At 41.9% G+C, this 17,618-nt stretch overlaps 1 protein-coding gene across 5 annotated transcripts in view; it reads left to right on the plus strand.

Moving 5' to 3' along the window:
* Positions 1-7,509, plus strand: part of phldb2b (pleckstrin homology-like domain, family B, member 2b) — a 48,131-nt gene extending 40,622 nt beyond the window's left edge. For all 5 annotated transcript variants that reach the window (XM_047349543.1, XM_047349545.1, XM_047349546.1 and 2 more), the window contains 5 exons: positions 2,127-2,217; positions 2,395-2,541; positions 4,354-4,573; positions 4,780-4,865; positions 5,008-7,509. In XM_047349543.1, coding sequence (XP_047205499.1) covers positions 2,127-2,217; positions 2,395-2,541; positions 4,354-4,573; positions 4,780-4,865; positions 5,008-5,148 — 685 coding nt within the window. In that variant the 3' untranslated portion in view covers positions 5,149-7,509. The remainder of the gene's footprint in view (positions 1-2,126; positions 2,218-2,394; positions 2,542-4,353; positions 4,574-4,779; positions 4,866-5,007) is intronic.
* The last annotated feature ends 10,109 nt before the right edge of the window (positions 7,510-17,618 follow it).

A 17,618-nucleotide genomic window follows, 5' to 3' on the forward strand; every position in this document is an offset into this window, starting at 1 on the left:
CCGGGAACAGGTCAGAATTAGTGCCGGCAATGCGGACCAAACTCCTGCTCCGCTTGTACAGAGACCGGATGGCCCCCGACTTTGTACTCATGGAGCACCCCCCACAGGGCATCACGAGGGACACAGTCGAATGCTTTCTCCAGGTCCACAAAGCACATGTAGACCGGTTGGGCAAACTCCCATGAACCCTCAAGTACCCTGTAGAGGGTATAGAGCTGGTCCAGTGTTCCACGGCCGGGACGAATCCCACACTGCTCCTCCTGAAGCCGAGGTTCGACTATCGGCTGGACTCTAATCTCCAATACCCTGGCATAGACCTTACCAGGGAGGCTGACTAGTGTGATCCCCCTATAGTTGGAACACACCCTCCGGTCAGCCTTCTCATGAAGGGGGACCACCACCCCGGTCTGCTAGTCCAGAGGCATTGTCCCCCACGGCCACGCAGTGTTGAAGAGGCGTGTCAACCATGACAGCCCCACAACATCCAGAGACTTGAGGTACTCAGGGCAGATCTCATCCACCCCGAAGTCCTGCCACCATGGAGCTTTTTAACCACCTCGGTGACTTCAGCCTGGGTGATGAAAGACTCCAACCCCGAGTCCCCAGCCTGTGCTTCCACCAGGGAATGCGTGATGGCAGGATTGAGGAGATCCTCAAAGTACTCCTTTCACTGCAAGATAATCTCCCCAGTCGAGGTCATCAGCTTCCCACCCCTACTGTAAACAGTGTAGGCGAAGCACTGCTTCCCCCTCCTGAGGCGGCAGACGATTTCCCAGGATCGCTTCGCGGCCAACCAGTAGTCCTTCTCCATGGCCTCACAGAACTCCTCCCAGGCCCAAGGTTTTGCCTCTGCTACAGCCCGGACTGCGGCATGCTTGGCCTCTCGGTACCGGTCAGTTGCCGCAGGACTCCCACAAGCCAACCACAGCCGATAGGACTCCTTCAGCTTGACAGCATCCCTCACTGCCGATGTCCACCACCGGGTTCTGGGATTGCCATCGCGATAGGCACCGCAGAACTTACAGCCACAGCTATGGGCAGCAGCATCGACAATAGACGTGGAAAACTTGGTCCACTTGGACTCTATGTCTCCAACCTCCCCTGGAATCTGGTCAAAACTTTCCCGGAGGTTGGAGTTGAATACATCCCTGAGAGAGGTCTTCGCCAGATGTTCCCAGCAGAGCCTCACTATACATTTGGGCCTGCCAAGTCTGTTTCTTCTCTTCCAGCAGATCCAACTCATCGTCAGGTGGTGATCAGTCGACAGCTCAGCCCCTCTCTTCACCCAAGTGTCCAAAACATGCTGCCAAGGTCTGACAACACGACAACAAAGTCGATCATCGACCCCCTGCCTAGGGCGTCCTGGTGCCAAGTGCACTGATGAACAGCATTATGCTTGAACATGGAGTTCATTATGGACAATCTTTGATTAGCACAGAAGTCCAATAATGAAACACCACTCGGATTCAGATGGGAGAGGCCATTCCTCCCAATCACACTTCTCCAGGTGTCACTGTTGTTTCCCACGTGGATGTTGAAGTCCCCCAGCAGAATAACAGAGTCCCCGGGAGGGGCACTATGCAGCACCCCCGACAGGGACGCCAAGAAGGCCGGGTACTCCACACTACCACTCAGCCCGTAGGCTGAAATAACAGTCAGAGACCTGTCCCCAACTCGAAGGCACAGGGATGCGACCCTCTCCTCCACTGGGGTAAACCCCAACATGAGACGGCTGAGCTGGGGGGCAACAAGCACACCCACCCCAGCTCTCCCCGCAGGGCACTTCAGAGTAAAAGAGAGTCCAGCCTCTGTCAAGGAGCTGGGTTCCAGAGCGGGGTGTACCTCACCTCTCGCCCGTAGACTGCTGGAGATAGGCACCAGCTTCCCCGTGACCCTCTATGGAATAAGTGGTAGAAAAATTATGACTGACTATATTCACTCTGAATTACACAAATTAGGAATCGGTAGCTGATTCAGTTATTTCATAAAATACACAGAAAAAATAGAAAGGTTAATTGCTCCCTTTGTATTAAGCTTAGATACCTTTTAGCTTTACATTTAAACCAAGATGTTTTTTTCACTTGTTTGTGATGTGTAATGCATTTGTCTGTGGGTTTGGGTTGCAGCGCCAGTACTTCAAACGTGGCCAGGCTAGAGGAGATGGAGCGCCTGCTGAGGGAAGCACAGGCTGAGAAGAACCGCCTCCTAGAGTACAAGGTAAGAAATTACATAAATACCATCTATTTGTCTTAATTTCTGTCACTGCTCTTGTTCTTTTTAATGCTTAAAGCTAAACTCAGCAGCACAGACACTATCTTCACTTATTTTCTGAAAATGTTTGCGTTTTTCTAGCATCATTCACAATAATATGATTCTTTTCATATGGTCCTTAAGGAACAAGAGATGGAAATGCGTAAGCAGGACCTGGAAGAGGAGAGGAGAAGGAGAGAGGACCTGGAGAAAAGACTACATGAGGAGACAAGCAGACGTCAGAAACTCATTGATCGTGAAGTGAAGATGAGAGAAAAACAAAGAGCACAGGTGAAGAAGAATTGACAAGATCAAATCTTAAATCTTTGGGTCTTCCCTCAGAAAAAGTTTGACAAAGTGCCCTGCAGTAGGGATGCAACTATGATTATTTTTATAGTTGACTAATCCACGTCAGGATTAATTGTAGGAAAAATATATATCAATATTGTCCTATATTTACTATGAACTAGAGATGAATAAAAGTTGTCCAGAGGCTTTAAAACACAAAAATAGTCCTTTACTCAAATGCCAGAATAGATGGCAACTTTCTCTTATTTACTTATGTATTGTTACTCCTAGTCCAAGCAGAACTGAAAAGGTACTTGCAACCATCATTCTTTAGTCCATGTTTAGGGCTGCATTAGTATGAAGTCCATTGATCTGCTGTTTTGGCAGGTACATTTCAGCAGGACATGTCCACTATGTGTGAGACAGTGAATATTACGCAGAAATAGTCCTGATGTTCTGAAACCTACCTCTTTAGGGTGGACATACAGCTCCATGGTGTCTGTGTCTTACATGCTCATGGTTTCCAGCAGTGCTACGATGTAAAGTAAGCTCTGCTTTGCACAGCCTGCATTTAGCTTGCTGGCTGACAATAGATAAAAGTGTTCCTCACAACTTCCTGTTGTATTTATAACTGCTTTGTAATTTATGAAAAAAACATTTACGTGGTTCTGAACAACTCAAGAAAAATAAAATTTCAGGTCATTGATTCTATATAGTCGACAATGTCGATTGTGTTGACTAATCGTTGCAGCTCTAATCTGTGGTAAGTTATGTGGTGAATTCAGAGCTCCAGGTTTGAAAAAATATACTGGGATGCTCCCTGTAGTTTGACATTTGACTTGAGAAGTTGGAGGTTTCTCACCAACTCAGAGTTCACGTTTCCATATGGCTTCCTCATGTATACAAATTGTAGTAGTTCAGTAATTAACAGTTTTTTTGCACTCTTTGTTTTTCATTAAATCAGTTTTACACATGCTTCTATAAAACAGTTAGTAAATATTTTACTTTTGTGTTTGAATGCATAAAACACACATTCTTATCAGCTTGTAGTCAACCTGGTCTCAGAATAAAGTTATCTATGGTAACTGGATTTGATGTTTAATTTTTCATCCTCCCTAGATCTGAGTACTTCCCAGGATCCATAGTTCCATTCGAATTTCTCTTCACTGAATTAAAAAACTCGAGAGTGGAGTTCTTATGAAACACAAGAAGAGCAATTTAACCACACAAACCACCTACTTTCCATAGGGTTATGCTGTTTTGATTTTAGAATCTAACCAATAAGAAGCTATTGTAGAAAGACACAAATCTGATTTATAGCCATAAAACTGCTTCCAAAAGTCTGGAATTTCTTAAGGTCCTTTCCCTAACTCCAACAACGTCTGGGAACAGGGGAATGCAGACTGCAGGGGAGAAGGTTTAACTTACTATACTAGAAAGGGCTATTGTTACTGTTAACATTTCCTTAACATAATAACATGTATTGTCATGGATGGTTGAGGCATGAGCTGATTAAATGTTGAAACCTAAGCTTTATTGGAATTTACATCTTTTCTTTGTCCTGAATTTCATTTAATTTATCCAGCCTACCTTTGTAGATTTGCTGAACATTTCACTCTTTTTTGTTTGGTTTTACACATATCCTTCCTGTCAGAACTCATAAGCCTGTCTGTCATCTTCTTTTCTCTGGCTCACACACTTTGTTTGCCAACGTATGAAATACATTTGGGCGATGCATGTGAATGATATCAAAGCAAAAGTCATCACTCCAAGCAGTTCATACCCTTATTGACCCGTTCTCTCCATCCCCTTCAGTCCCGGCCGCTGACTCGGTACCTGCCGGTGAGAAAGGATGACTTTGACCTGCGGTCTCACATTGAGTCAGCAGGTCACAACACGGACACGTGCTTCCACTTATCCATCTCAGAGAAGACTTGCCGAGGCTACCTGATCAAGATGGGAGGCAAGATCAAAACCTGGAAGAAACGTTGGTTTGTCTTTGACCGCAACCGTCGCACTCTGTCCTACTATGCAGGTAGTTACAGGAAGCAGGCTCATGCAGATGCATTTATGCAACTTTAAAACTGCAATGGCTAAAAGTACCAACAACCATGGTAGAAGTGGTAAATCAGAGAGTATATACCGAGGTATTTCCTGTATGACTGAAATTAGATTAAGGAAAGTGATCAGAGCATTTTGACACTTGTAAAGTTTTCTATTTCTCTAATGTCTCATCTACAGACAAACATGAGGCTAAGCTGAAAGGAGTGATATACTTCCAAGCTATTGAAGAAGTTTATTATGATCATTTGAAGAGTGCGCACAAGGTATGTGTTTAGATGCATGTGAACATGTGGAATATAGCCCTGGCTTTTAAGTAATTCATCAACTAATCGCCAATCCTTATCTTTCTTTTATTTTGTCTTCATTCTTTTTTACCCATTTCCCCTCATTTTAAAATATTTTCAGAGCCCGAACCCGTCCCTAACCTTCAGCGTTAAGACTCATGATAGAGTGTACTACATGGTGGCTCCCTCTCCTGAGACCATGAGGATCTGGATGGATGTGATTGTCACCGGAGCTGAAGGATACACCCAGTTCATGGTGTAGCGACAGGCAGGGTCATGACTGCATATGGGAATGTTTCAGGGTGTTTCACTATTGGAAGAGAAGTGTATGAGAGCACCATGTCACAGTCTTCATCCCGGCAGCTTAACCAAAAAGTATGCCTACTCACATGTAGTGGTTCTGTCTTCCTTTTGATCACTTCTGCCTGACATATATGAATATAACCCAAGAAACATAGACATGACCTGACCAGAATCTTTTAAATGTTATTTCCTTTTACGGTGGACCACAGATGTTGAACTGTGAACACATACAGGATTATAATTCTTATAATTTTATGCAAACTCTACTTTATTATAAAACAAATTACACCAGTCACTGTGAAAGGTACTGTGATGCACCGCTCTGCCTTAAAGCTAACTTCAGCTGACCTCTTAATTCGGCCCAAGTGTAAAGTACCCACCAAAAACACTCTCTCTCAGTGTCTCTAGGGGAGAGCACAGCAGTATTTTATTAACAAAAAAAAGGAGAATCCTTTGGGAAAACTGAACCCTGACTCAAGTTTCAGCTGTATATTGTGTCCATCCTGTAACTTCCCATGAAGTGCTTACTTAACACTTCAGAGTTTTTTTTAAAATATTCTTTAAAACAAAATACCAGAAACACTAGTAAAGAACTCCATTTTTGATTTGCTTAATGTCTTGCATTGTTACTGAAGCATTCTCAGGTGATGATGTGTGTTACATGCACTTGAGATAAATGCCTCTTTTCCATTCACGGCTCCAGCAACGCATAGCTCCAGCCTGCTCTACTTCGTCCACTTGGCATGAAACCTGTCGTGTTTCCATTTCAGCATCGTATGCTGTGGAAACAAAGTAAAATAAAAACTTAGCGTCGCACATCATGTACTCCAAAAACAGTGAGGCTGCCAACTCCAGACCCCCCACCCGTCTCAGCTCACGGGACGATGGCCATAAATGGCTTCTATGATTTCTAACCACCACCACCGCTTTCAGTTTGACCCAGTTGGGCCATTGTGGTCCTTATTATTTTTGTAGGCGTTCTTCAGTTGTGAGGTTTTCCCGACACTGTGGTATACTTGTCATTCTCTCTGTTACATCGGCGAAGACTTTTTCATGCAGCTGACATACAACGGACCTTGCTTATGGCCAATCAGTGAACAGCAGTCTGTTCACATCACATTTCGGCCTCGCTCAACCCCAATGGGACCTACTGATGACCGGTACCAAGAAAGCCAGTACCAGGCTGTAAAAGCTAGTAATGGAAACGGTTGCAATACGGGCTAAGTGTAGTGGAGCAGAGCACATGGAAAAGGGGCAAAATAGGTTTCTTTTTTGGGTGCACTCTCTTTGTACACATCTATTGATAGAGGGCTGCTAATGTAGCTCCAAAGGTGCTATTGTTGTGTAATATTCCTTGGAACATATAAACAGAAAACGTAGCGCACACTCAAACAGAGCTAATTTCTCTGTTTATTTTTTTTGTTGATTGTGATCATTGTCCTGGATTTTACAAGAAAACCATCAAAGACTCTGATGCTAAGATTTAACAAATGAAATGACATTCAGCTGTTTTTTTAATACAAATCCCAAAGCCACAAAAGACACAGTTTTATTTGTACATGTTGCCGGAAAGCTTTATGTAATTTTAAAATAATTGACATAGGATGCTCATTTTTAACACATGCGGTTTAGTTTTGGTGTTTGTCATGTGGCAATACTTTTATATGTAAACGTTCTGTGTTTATAAAGTAATCTCTAAAATTTGTGCCATGGTTAAAGTGTTTATTAAGATGCGAAGCAGACAAATCTATAGTACATTATTGTCTAGTTCTCAAATCTGACTCATTTTTGTGCTGCTTTCATACACTAGCTTTCAATGCATGACATATATTACCATTAATTAAATAATTTCTTTTTAAATAATAACTATTTCACTGCAATCATTAAAGCTACTTTGTAACACACACACATTTATGTATATATATATATATATATATATATATATATATATATATATATATATATATATATATATATAATTCTACTTACAATGCCTATATCACCCAGCTTTGCATCGTGTCTCGTTGTGTTGTTGACCAAAGTTTATATTTGAGTTATATAATGTATATTTGGGGCTTTGTTGCTTTTAAAGTAAAATAGTATCAGAAGTATAAAATTTCCATGTCACTATGATGAAACAAGGACAAGGCCATTTGTACCATGGAGCTGTTTCAGCTGATTTCCAGAGCTTGTTTAATGCTATCATTATATTTTTTATATATAACAGCATGTTTGTATGTTGATTCTACCGTATTTATGTCATTATCAAAGTATATCTTAATTTTGTATTTTCATGAGAACAATAAATGGTATGCTTTTATTATCTTTTATTATACAATAACCAAGTGTAAGAAATGCACAAAAACACACCATACGTACACAAACATAAACGCTTCACTTTTTTAGTTGACCATAATCTTTTTTAATCTTTCTGCAAGATAGTTTTGTTTTTTTCCCCAGACTGCTTACAACTTGTTTCTGAATTCCAACAAGGGGAATGGTCAAACACTCAGCCGCACTTCCAGCCTCAGAGTAACTTCCCTGGGCAGACAGCAACTGTGTGACCAAAGGCTGATGACCTTCCTTTCCAGCTCAGTGAGACAGGGCAGAAAACCCGGAGTAGAGGAGTTAGCATGTTCTGAGAAAGTAACCCCCAGCTACCCCCAGTCCTGTCATATGATCCAGTTGTGCTCTGGCACTCCAGCCCTACCACTGTTGGGACTTTTCTTTAAAATCCTGAATTCTTCCAAATATTCTCTCAGACTCCTGTCAGGTATTTACAAAACACAAGTTATAAGCATAAACATTTTTTTTGTTTCCAGAGAGACAGACCTTTATACAAAGTAAAACCTTTATCAGCTTATGAAAAACCTAACTGGATTTCTTCTTTTTTTAAGATCTTTGATATTTTTAAGATATTTGTAACTTGGCAAAAATAAACACAAATAATTTTTTTACTTTGCCGGATTGTTTTCAACAGCTACGCATGTCGAAGAACAACAAACCCACACACAAATATGTGTGTGTCACGTGTTGACATATACACGTATGATACATTTTGAATCTAATCCAGGTCTAGTGGCACGGAGTTCGAGTACCTTCGTGTGCCACCAACCGGTACTGCATCATGTCCTGCTAGAAATACGGCGTTTAGTGATGACGTTCGTTTAAAATTTAATATTTGGGAGGACCAGACAGTCTTCTACTAAGGCGGTAATATATATATATTTATAATTTGGGATTTTCAATAACAGACCTACTAAAAAAAATTAGTTGTAACCAAAAAAAACAAAACTGTCAGAGATGTAAATAATGTTAACTGAAGAATCCTTTACTAGTCAGACTTCTCAGTTTGCATAAAAAACGTAACACTTATAAATATATATGTAGGAATAAACAATCGTAGCGTCACTGCGCATACGTGACACGTAGCATGTTTGTTGGTCTGCCGAATTACCCATAAATCCTTGCGCGATTAAAATATAAAAACGAAACCTAATAATCGCAATTTTGTGCTCAACATACCACCTATAAAGACCAAGGACCTACAATGTTTGGACCTCAATAAAGAAACATGTGAAAAACTGTTGAAGCGAAACAAACCCAGTATAGACAGCTGGTCACAGTAGATACCTTTAACTAATTCTCCTAGCACAATGTATCATTGGTTGTTCCGTTAGTAGTGGAGTTTCAAACGATTGTTTCAGACGTAAATAGTTTCCCCTCTCTCTCTCACTACAGAACTTGACTAGCCTTTTGTTTTTTTAGAGCCCAATTCTTTAAAGTTCGTTTATTGATGTGAAAAGTCCCACAGTATAAGCATGGTAATGTGGCAAGTAAACTGACAATCATAATGTCAAATTAATCAGTAACCTTTTCACTTCCTTAGTATTCTGATAATTAACTTTCTTTTTCCTGAAGAGTATCACGAGCTAAAGGTTTTGCTGATGATATCTACAGGGGTTGGACAATGAAACTGAAACACCTGTCATTTTAGTGTGGGAGGTTTCATGGCTAAATTGGACCAGCCTGGTAGCCAGTCTTCATTGATTGCACATTGCACCAGTAAGAGCAGAGTTTTGCTCAAAATATTGAAATGCACACAACATTATGGGTGACATACCAGAGTTCAAAAGGACAAATTGTTGGTGCACGTCTTGCTGGCGCATCTGTGACCAAGACAGCAAGTCTTTGTGATGTATCAAGAGCCACGGTATCCAGGGTAATGTCAGCATACCACCAAGAAGGACGAACCACATCCAACAGGATTAACTGTGGACGCAAGAGGAAGCTGTCTGAAAGGGATGTTCGGGTGCTAACCCAGATTGTATCCAAAAAACATAAAACCATGGCTGCCCAAATCACGGCAGAATTAAATGTGCACCTCAACTCTCCAGTTTCCACCAGAACTGTCCGTCGGGAGCTCCACAGGGTCAATATACATGGCCGGGATGCTATAGCCAAACCTTTGGTCACTCATGCCAATGCCAAATGTCGGTTTCAATGGTAAGGTAAGGTGAGTTTATTTATATAGCGCTTTTCAGCAACGAGACACTCAAAGCGCTGTACATACAATTACAATACAATCACAGAGCAAATAAACACAGATACAGACACAGAAAAACAAATCAAATGATAAAATCAAACAACAGAGGTACTTTAAAAAAGTTAAATAAAAGAAAGAGAATAGAATGATGGACAAGAAAATGAAAGGAAAATTGGACTGAAAACGCAACTAATCATGCCTAGATGGCACAGTCAAAGGCCACTCTAAACAAATAAGTTTTTAATCTTGATTTAAAGCAACTTAGGGTTTTGGCGCTTTTACAGTTTTCTGGCAGTTTATTCCAGATTAGTGGAGCATAAGAACTAAAAGCTGCTTCTCCGTGTTTGGTTCTGGTTTTGGGTACGCAGAGTATGTAAACATGACGGTCTGCTCCCTCTGCCCTCTCCCATCCCTGAGGACATCTGTGGACCTGCTTAGAACTGTGCGGCCGGTGGATGAACATTCCATTGTCCCTGGTGGATGACGTCATTGAGAGATATTCCGTCGTACTTTGCTGCGCAGTCAAAGATGACTCGCACATTTCCAGGCTTGCGAGGATGAGTTACTGGGTGATGTGGGAGATACCAAACTTTGCCATCATTGCGGTCAAGCGACAAGGCTGGGAGTTCTTCTGCATATCCTTTCTCAATGGTTGACTTCATTGCCTTCATATACTTGTCTTTCAGGTCTGGGTCCCTTGTTAATCTGCGTTCCAGTAGTTGTAGTCTTTGTGTTGCTAAGTTAATATTGTTAGGCAGCGTCACTGCTTCTTTCTTAAAGGGTATGTCTAAGGTATAGTGTGAGCCTTCTTTGGTAAGTGAGTTTTCCCACAGTTTAATCACCTTGTGGTCATTGATTGACAGATTGTTCTCTTGAGCAGGGTCGTCAAGTTTCCAAAATCTTTCCACCTGTGTCTGCAGACTTTGATCTGACTTGAGGAAGTAGGCCTTAGCCTTCATAACTTCTTTGTAATCAATGGGTCCATTCATGGCCCAGCCGAGTACTGTTCTGGTAGCGTAAGGGTCATTATCACCTCCTACGCGATACTCTTCAGCTCTGAGAAGACGAGGAGCATCTTGTCCAATGACAAAGTGTACTTTATTGGACTTGATGCTGGGAATCGGGATGGTGCAAGGAGCGCAAATCTTGGGCTGTGGATAATGTGAAACATGTATTGTTCTCTGATGAGTCCACCTTTACTGTTTTCCCCACATCTGGGAGAGTTACGGTGTGGAGAAGCCCCAAAGAAGCATACCACCCAGACTGTTGCATGCCCAGAGTCATGGTTTGGGCTGCCATATCATGGCATTTCCTTGGCCCAATACTTGTGCTAGATGGGCGCGTCACTACCAAGGACTACCGAACCATTCTTGAGGACCATGTGCATTCAATGGTTCAAACATTGTATCCTGAAGGCGGTGTCTTGTATCAGGATGACAATGCACCAATACACACAGCAAGACTGGTGAAAGATTGGTTTGATGAACATGAACGTGAAGTTGAACATCTCCCATGGCCTGCACAGTCACCAGATCTAAATATTGTTGAGCCACTTTGGGGTGTTTTGGAGGAGCGAGTCAGGAAACGTTTTCCTCCACCAGTATCACGTAGTGACCTGGCCACTATCCTGCAAGAAGAATGGCTTAAAATCCCTCTGACCACTGTGCAGGACTTGTATATGTCATTCCCAAGACGAATTGACGCTGTATTGGCCGCAAAAGGAGGCCCTACACCATACTAATAAATTATTGTGGTCTAAAACCAGGTGTTTCAGTTTCATTGTCCAACCCCTGTATGTGCCATGTTGAAATGGAAATATATATAATGATAGTAAACATCTGCAGTATCTCATGCAAACGAAGTATTTGGAGTTGTAAATATGTTTTGTATTGGACACCAGCACTTCAATATGGCAGAGACTTCACTGCTCCTAGTGTCACGTCCACTATATATCAAGGATAACTACACTGTCAGGGCAAGCATTGAGTAGCCCATTGATGGTTCTCTGAGCAAAGGTATTATTTTTAATGTATTTATTCACCAAATAAGTATCAACATAAAGTTAAAAAAGTTTGCCTCAGCCGAATTAAAGGTTTTGATAACATGAGGTGTTGTTATGGCCAGTGTGCACTTCAGTTGTCTTGAACTGTTCTGGAAGCTGTGTTGCTGTTTTCAATTACTTTCAACATAACGGACTGCTCTTCTTTAATTCTTTTTAAAAATGTTGTTTTATTTAGACTTCAAACACACAACTGAAAATAGAGAATTTGATCCTCAGTGTTACCCGCAAATACCCAATACCCTACAAAATGTTTGACACTTTTTTTAGAACCAAATAACGTTTTGTGGCATATACATTAGCTGCTACTTTTTCCTGAGGTTTTGTGTGTTTCTAGTGGTAAAATGTGAAATGTTTTTGTTTTAACATAAAGGACCTGTTTACAGCAGCTGTTAACAAGATGGCGCCGACGACGGTGGTGCTCTGGGTTTTTCGGATCATTATCTAATCCACCTCATCCCAACCTAGAGACAGAAACTAAGAGCTTCCAAACCCGTGGTTCACACTGTTAAGAAGTGGACTGAGGAATCAAAACAGATGCTACAGGCCTGCTTTGAATGCACAGACTGGACTGTTTTTGAAACCTCAGCCACTGACTTAAACCAACTAACTGATGTGGTGACATCATACATCAGTTTCTGTGAGGACATATGTGTGCAGACCAAGACCTTCTGCACCTTTGGGAACAATAAGCCATGGTTTACTCCACACCTCTGGAATCTGCACAGGGAAAAGGAAGAAGCTCACAGCAGTGGAGATTGGGCGCGGTACAGGCAGGCCAGGAACAAACTAACAAAAGAGATCAAAGCAGCTAAGAGAAGCTACAGTGAGAAGCTTAAGAACAGCCTTTCTACTGGTGACACTTCGGCTGTATGGACTGGTCTGAGAAACCTGACTGCCTACAAGAGCCCCTCCACCCATCCTGAACAGAGTCGTCTCCTGGCCAACCGTCTGAATGGCTTCTACTGCAGACATGACAAGAAGCATTCACACCTCAAATCATCCCCTCTACATCCCATTCGGGAACAAATTCCTCCCATAAAGCAACCAACCCCCCACCATCAGATCCTCTGCCTGCACTAAAGATCTCCGAGGAAGAGGTAAACAGGCTCTTTCAGCGCATGAAAACAAAGAAAGCTGGAGGACCTGATAACATCTCCCCATCATGCCTGAAAGCCTGCGCACATCAACTCGCTCCGATCTTCATGAGGATCTTCAACAAATCACTAGAGAAATGTGAGGTCCCTTCCTGCCTCAAACGATCCACCATCATCCCGGTTCCCAAGAAACCCACCATCCTAGGATTAAATGACTACAGGCCTGTAGCCCTGACGTCTGTGGTCATGAAATCCTTTGAGCGGCTGGTGTTGAAACACCTGAAAGACATCATAGGCCCCCTGCTGGACCCCCTGCAATTTGCTTACCGAGCAAACAGTTCACTTCATTCTGCAACACCTCTACCACCCAGGGACGTACACCAGGATCCTGTTTGTAGACTTCAGCTCGGCCTTCAACACTATCATACCAGACATCCTCCACCAGAAGCTCACACAGCTCAACGTCCCAGCCTCCACCTGTCAGTGGATCAACAACTTCCTGACAGACCGACAGCAGCACGTGAGACTGGGGAGCATCTTCTCCCGATCCAGATCAATAAGTACTAGTGCCCCCCAGGGGTGTGTTCTATCACCACTCCTCTTCTCTCTGTACACAAATGACTGCACCTCAACGGACTCGTCCGTGAAACTCCTTAAGTTTGCAGACGACACCACTGTCATTGGACTGATCCAGGACGGTGATGAGTCTGCATACAGACAGCAGGTGGATCGGCTGGTACACTGGTGCGGTCAGAACTACCTTGAACTGAACCCACTCAAGACTGTGGACATGGTGGTGGACTTTCGGAGAACACCACCCCCATACACCCCCCTCACCATCCTCAACAACACTGTATCGGCCGTGGACCACTTCAGGTTCTTAGGAACCACCATCTCTGAGGGCCTTAGATGGTCTTCGCACATAGACACTGTTCGAAAGAAGGCCCAGCAGAGACTGTACTTCCTGAGGCAACTCAAGAAGTTCAACCTTCCACAGGAACTGTTGGTCATCTTCTACACTGCCATCATTCAGTCTGTCCTGTCTTCATCCATCTCATTGTGGTTTGGCTCATCCACAAAACAGGACAGGTCCAGACTGCAACAAATAATCAGGTCTGCAGAGAGAATAATCAGAGCTGACCTTCCCTCCATCCAGGACTTATACAGGTCTAGGGTCAGGAAAAGAGCTGCCAAAATCTCTGCAGACCCCACACACCCTGCACATAAACTGTTTAGAGTTTTACCTTCAGGCCGCCGCTACATAGCACTGTTCACTAAAACCAGCCGCCACAGAGACAGTTTCTTCACCCAGGCTGTTTCTCTGATGAACATTCAATAGAGTACAGAACAACAGCATACAGATGTTGCAAATACACCTTTTTTATTAGATATGTGTATATTGTACATTGTAAATTGTAAATTTGTATATTCTGTAATGCAAAAACAGAACAAAAGAGCAAAGTGTACTGGAGGCAAATTCCTCGTTTGTATGTACGAACTTGGCAATAAAGCTGATTCTGATTATGTTGTTTTGATATTTCTAGCAGCAGGCTGCCTTGTCACAGCTGAAAGACCCGACAAACCTGGCTGTTTCAGACGCATAAACAGCAAAATGAACATGTAATGTATGTTCTCTTTACAGTCAGCCAAGTAGTTGCTCATCATTTCAGGCTTAGTCAGGTTTAGTTGGTGGTTAAAGCTATCCAATAGGGAGGAGGGTGAGAGCAAGAGATCAATCTGAAAGAGGTGAGGGCTTGTTTTTATACTTAGGTATTTGGTTTTTATCTGCATTTTGACTTAATCTCTGTTTAATAAATAGAAATACTAAAGCAGTGGTGTGTGTACACTTGAGGTTAGATGTTTTAAAACCCAGTAATGAATCGATCATTCGGAGTTAAGACCAGATGTTTACATACGCTACAAAAAGAAAGAGTGTTTTTTCTCACTGTGGACATTAAATCAGGCATTTTTTTTTTTTTTTCGTTTAACATCAGCTAGGATGATAAAACTTGTTTATATTTGCCAAATGTGATTTTTTTTTATTTTCTTAAAATGCAGAACCTAACATACATATTCTTTGTATTTGGTAGAACTGCCTTTGGGTCAAATGTTTTGGGTATCCTTCCCAAGATCCTTATAAAAGTTTTATGGAATTTTGACCCATTTGTCCTGGCAGAAATGGTGTAACCATGTTAGGTTACAGCCCGGAAGGCTCTCTTGCTCTTGCTTTTGCGATGGACGCTTGTCTCTAAGCCACTTTGTAGTTAATTTGATGTTATGTTTAGGGTCATTGTCCATTTGGAAAACCCACTTTAGCATTAATTTCATGGCTGATGACTTAGATGTTGCTTTAATATTAGTACATTTTCCAATTTTACAAATTGCCAAATAGTGTGAAAGAAATCAACAAAAGATTTATATTTACGATTATGTTAGCTGCCAGGAAAAAAGGTAACTAGGACTGATAAAGTACCGACAATAGAAGACTGGACAAAAGTGATTCAAGATATTTTTCAGATGGAGAAACTTACATTTAGATTAAAAGTAAAACAAGACAATTTAGAACATTATTAGAAACTGTGGCTAAACTTAATTGTCACTAGAACTCTATAGATGAAAAATAATTGACACCCATTTATTTATATTTATTAATTTACTTACTGTTGGACCACTTGTTTGCTGAATATTGGACCGTTTGCACATTGCTGGACGCCACCAGACCTCCTGGCGTTTTCGGCCATTTTGTATCCAGGACAGTCCGTTCCTACAGATCCCGTCGGCCACTGTGGCTGATAAGACAGGGGCGTCGCAGCCCTGAGGCCACCGTCAACTATATAACAAAGGATGAGACGACCCACCATTTGCCTTCAGCTGGAGACCGTGACACGGTTACCAACATCTGAAGCATCACCTGGAGAAGAGTCCCGAGTGGATTTCATTTATTCTCCTTCGTTGGCCAACGAAAAAAATTCATAAAAGAGGTTTCTGGAATAAGAAGGCCAGAAATTTCACTTTGCCTATCGAAGACGTGAGCTTAACACGTAACCAAAAAAAAAACCCCACGGAGTTTCAAGGAGACGAATCGCCACCTTGTTTTGGTCCTAGTCGACTGCTGATGGTCAGCTCATATTTTTCCTTTTTGCCAAGGAGGACAAAGGACGAAGATTGACCACTTTTCCTGAAGTTAACTGTGGACGCACATTAACTTCCAACTTTCCCCTTCCTCTCTCACCTCCGCTCAGAAGGAAGGCTTCAACAAAGTAAAACACATCCTTTTATTAATTTTTTTAAATTTCTTTATTAGGAATAGCCGGGCAGGGTAGAGGAGAATTTTAGTGCGATTAGAGTCTAATGTGTTCGGAATTGTATATGCATGCCGTTGTTTTGAAACTCGCTGGTACTTCTGGAGACCGCCGTGTCTTGCAAGTGTGTCTTTACCGTGCAAACACCTGTGCGCATGTGCACTGTGTAACTGGACTGTTATAATAACCTCATGGTGAAATTTACCATTTTCTTTGTCTTCAACCTTACTGCTTACCAGCTTGCCGCCAAAAGTTTTATAACTCTTTGTGTGCTGAGCCCGCGCAGAGTTGTTTTTATGGCTGAGTAGAACTGAATTACAGTTTGAGCTGCACCCCAACCTCCACTCACCACCACACCCCCTTTGTCATATTCTCATTTTTGCCATAACTGCTGGTTTGACCCCATACGCACCCACTGCTGTTTTGCTTTATTTTGTTTAGTTAGATATTTTTGCAAGAGTGATTCGTCAGTCAAGATAAGGTTGGAGTTCCACACGTTTCGGCAGAAGCGGTCGATTAAACAGTGACATCTCTGGTAATAGTTATTAATTATTAGAGTATTTAATGGTTGTAATTATCAAAGGCGTTGAGCCACAATTACAACACCAGACATCTCTGGTCTCGATTCATAAAAGAGGATTTTGGTTAAGAAATTAACTTTGTCAAATTATGATTTTTAATGATAATTATTGATAAAAATTAATTAATCAATAATCATAATTCTAACATTACACACACCTATGATCGAAATGCATGAGTACGTCTGAGTACGTATGTATGAGTATGTATGTAGGTACGCACAAATGTGTATATATATATATATATACAATTTGTATTTATTTTTCCTCTTTAGATGCAAAAAGAAACTTGGAAAACTTGTAACTTAAAAACGGAATTGTTATCTTGAACATTTGTCTTTCAATAATATATATATATATATATATATATATAATACGTAAAAAGAAAACTAACATACAAAGCTGAAGCTAACAATAAAAAGACAAAATATAGCAATCAGTAAAAATGTATGCAGCAAAGAGCAAAAAAGTATACACAGTTAAATGGTGAAGCTGAAATAATTTTGCAAAGTACTAAATACACATGTAAATCATGAGGTAGTCCTTAATATTGCACCTTTGGTGGGTGAAGTGTTTAGTGCAGGTCAGTGTGTAGTGAGAGAGTCTACAGAGTGTGGCTCGAGTTCAGCAGTCTAACAGCTTCAGGGAAGAAGCTGTTTCTGAGCCTGGTGGTCTTGCTCTGAATGCTCCTTAGTCGCCTGACTGAGGGGATTGGCTGAAACAGCCATCCCCCTGCATGTGTAGAGGTCCGAGGTGGTGGGAAGACTGCTCCCCACAGTCTTCTGTGCAGCCTTTACCACCCTTTGCAGAGCCTTCCTTTCAGCAGCGGTGCAGCTGCCGTGCCATA

Source organism: Girardinichthys multiradiatus, chromosome 21, assembly GCF_021462225.1.
Source record: "Girardinichthys multiradiatus isolate DD_20200921_A chromosome 21, DD_fGirMul_XY1, whole genome shotgun sequence".
In the NCBI taxonomy this organism is placed as follows: Eukaryota; Metazoa; Chordata; class Actinopteri; order Cyprinodontiformes; family Goodeidae; genus Girardinichthys; species Girardinichthys multiradiatus.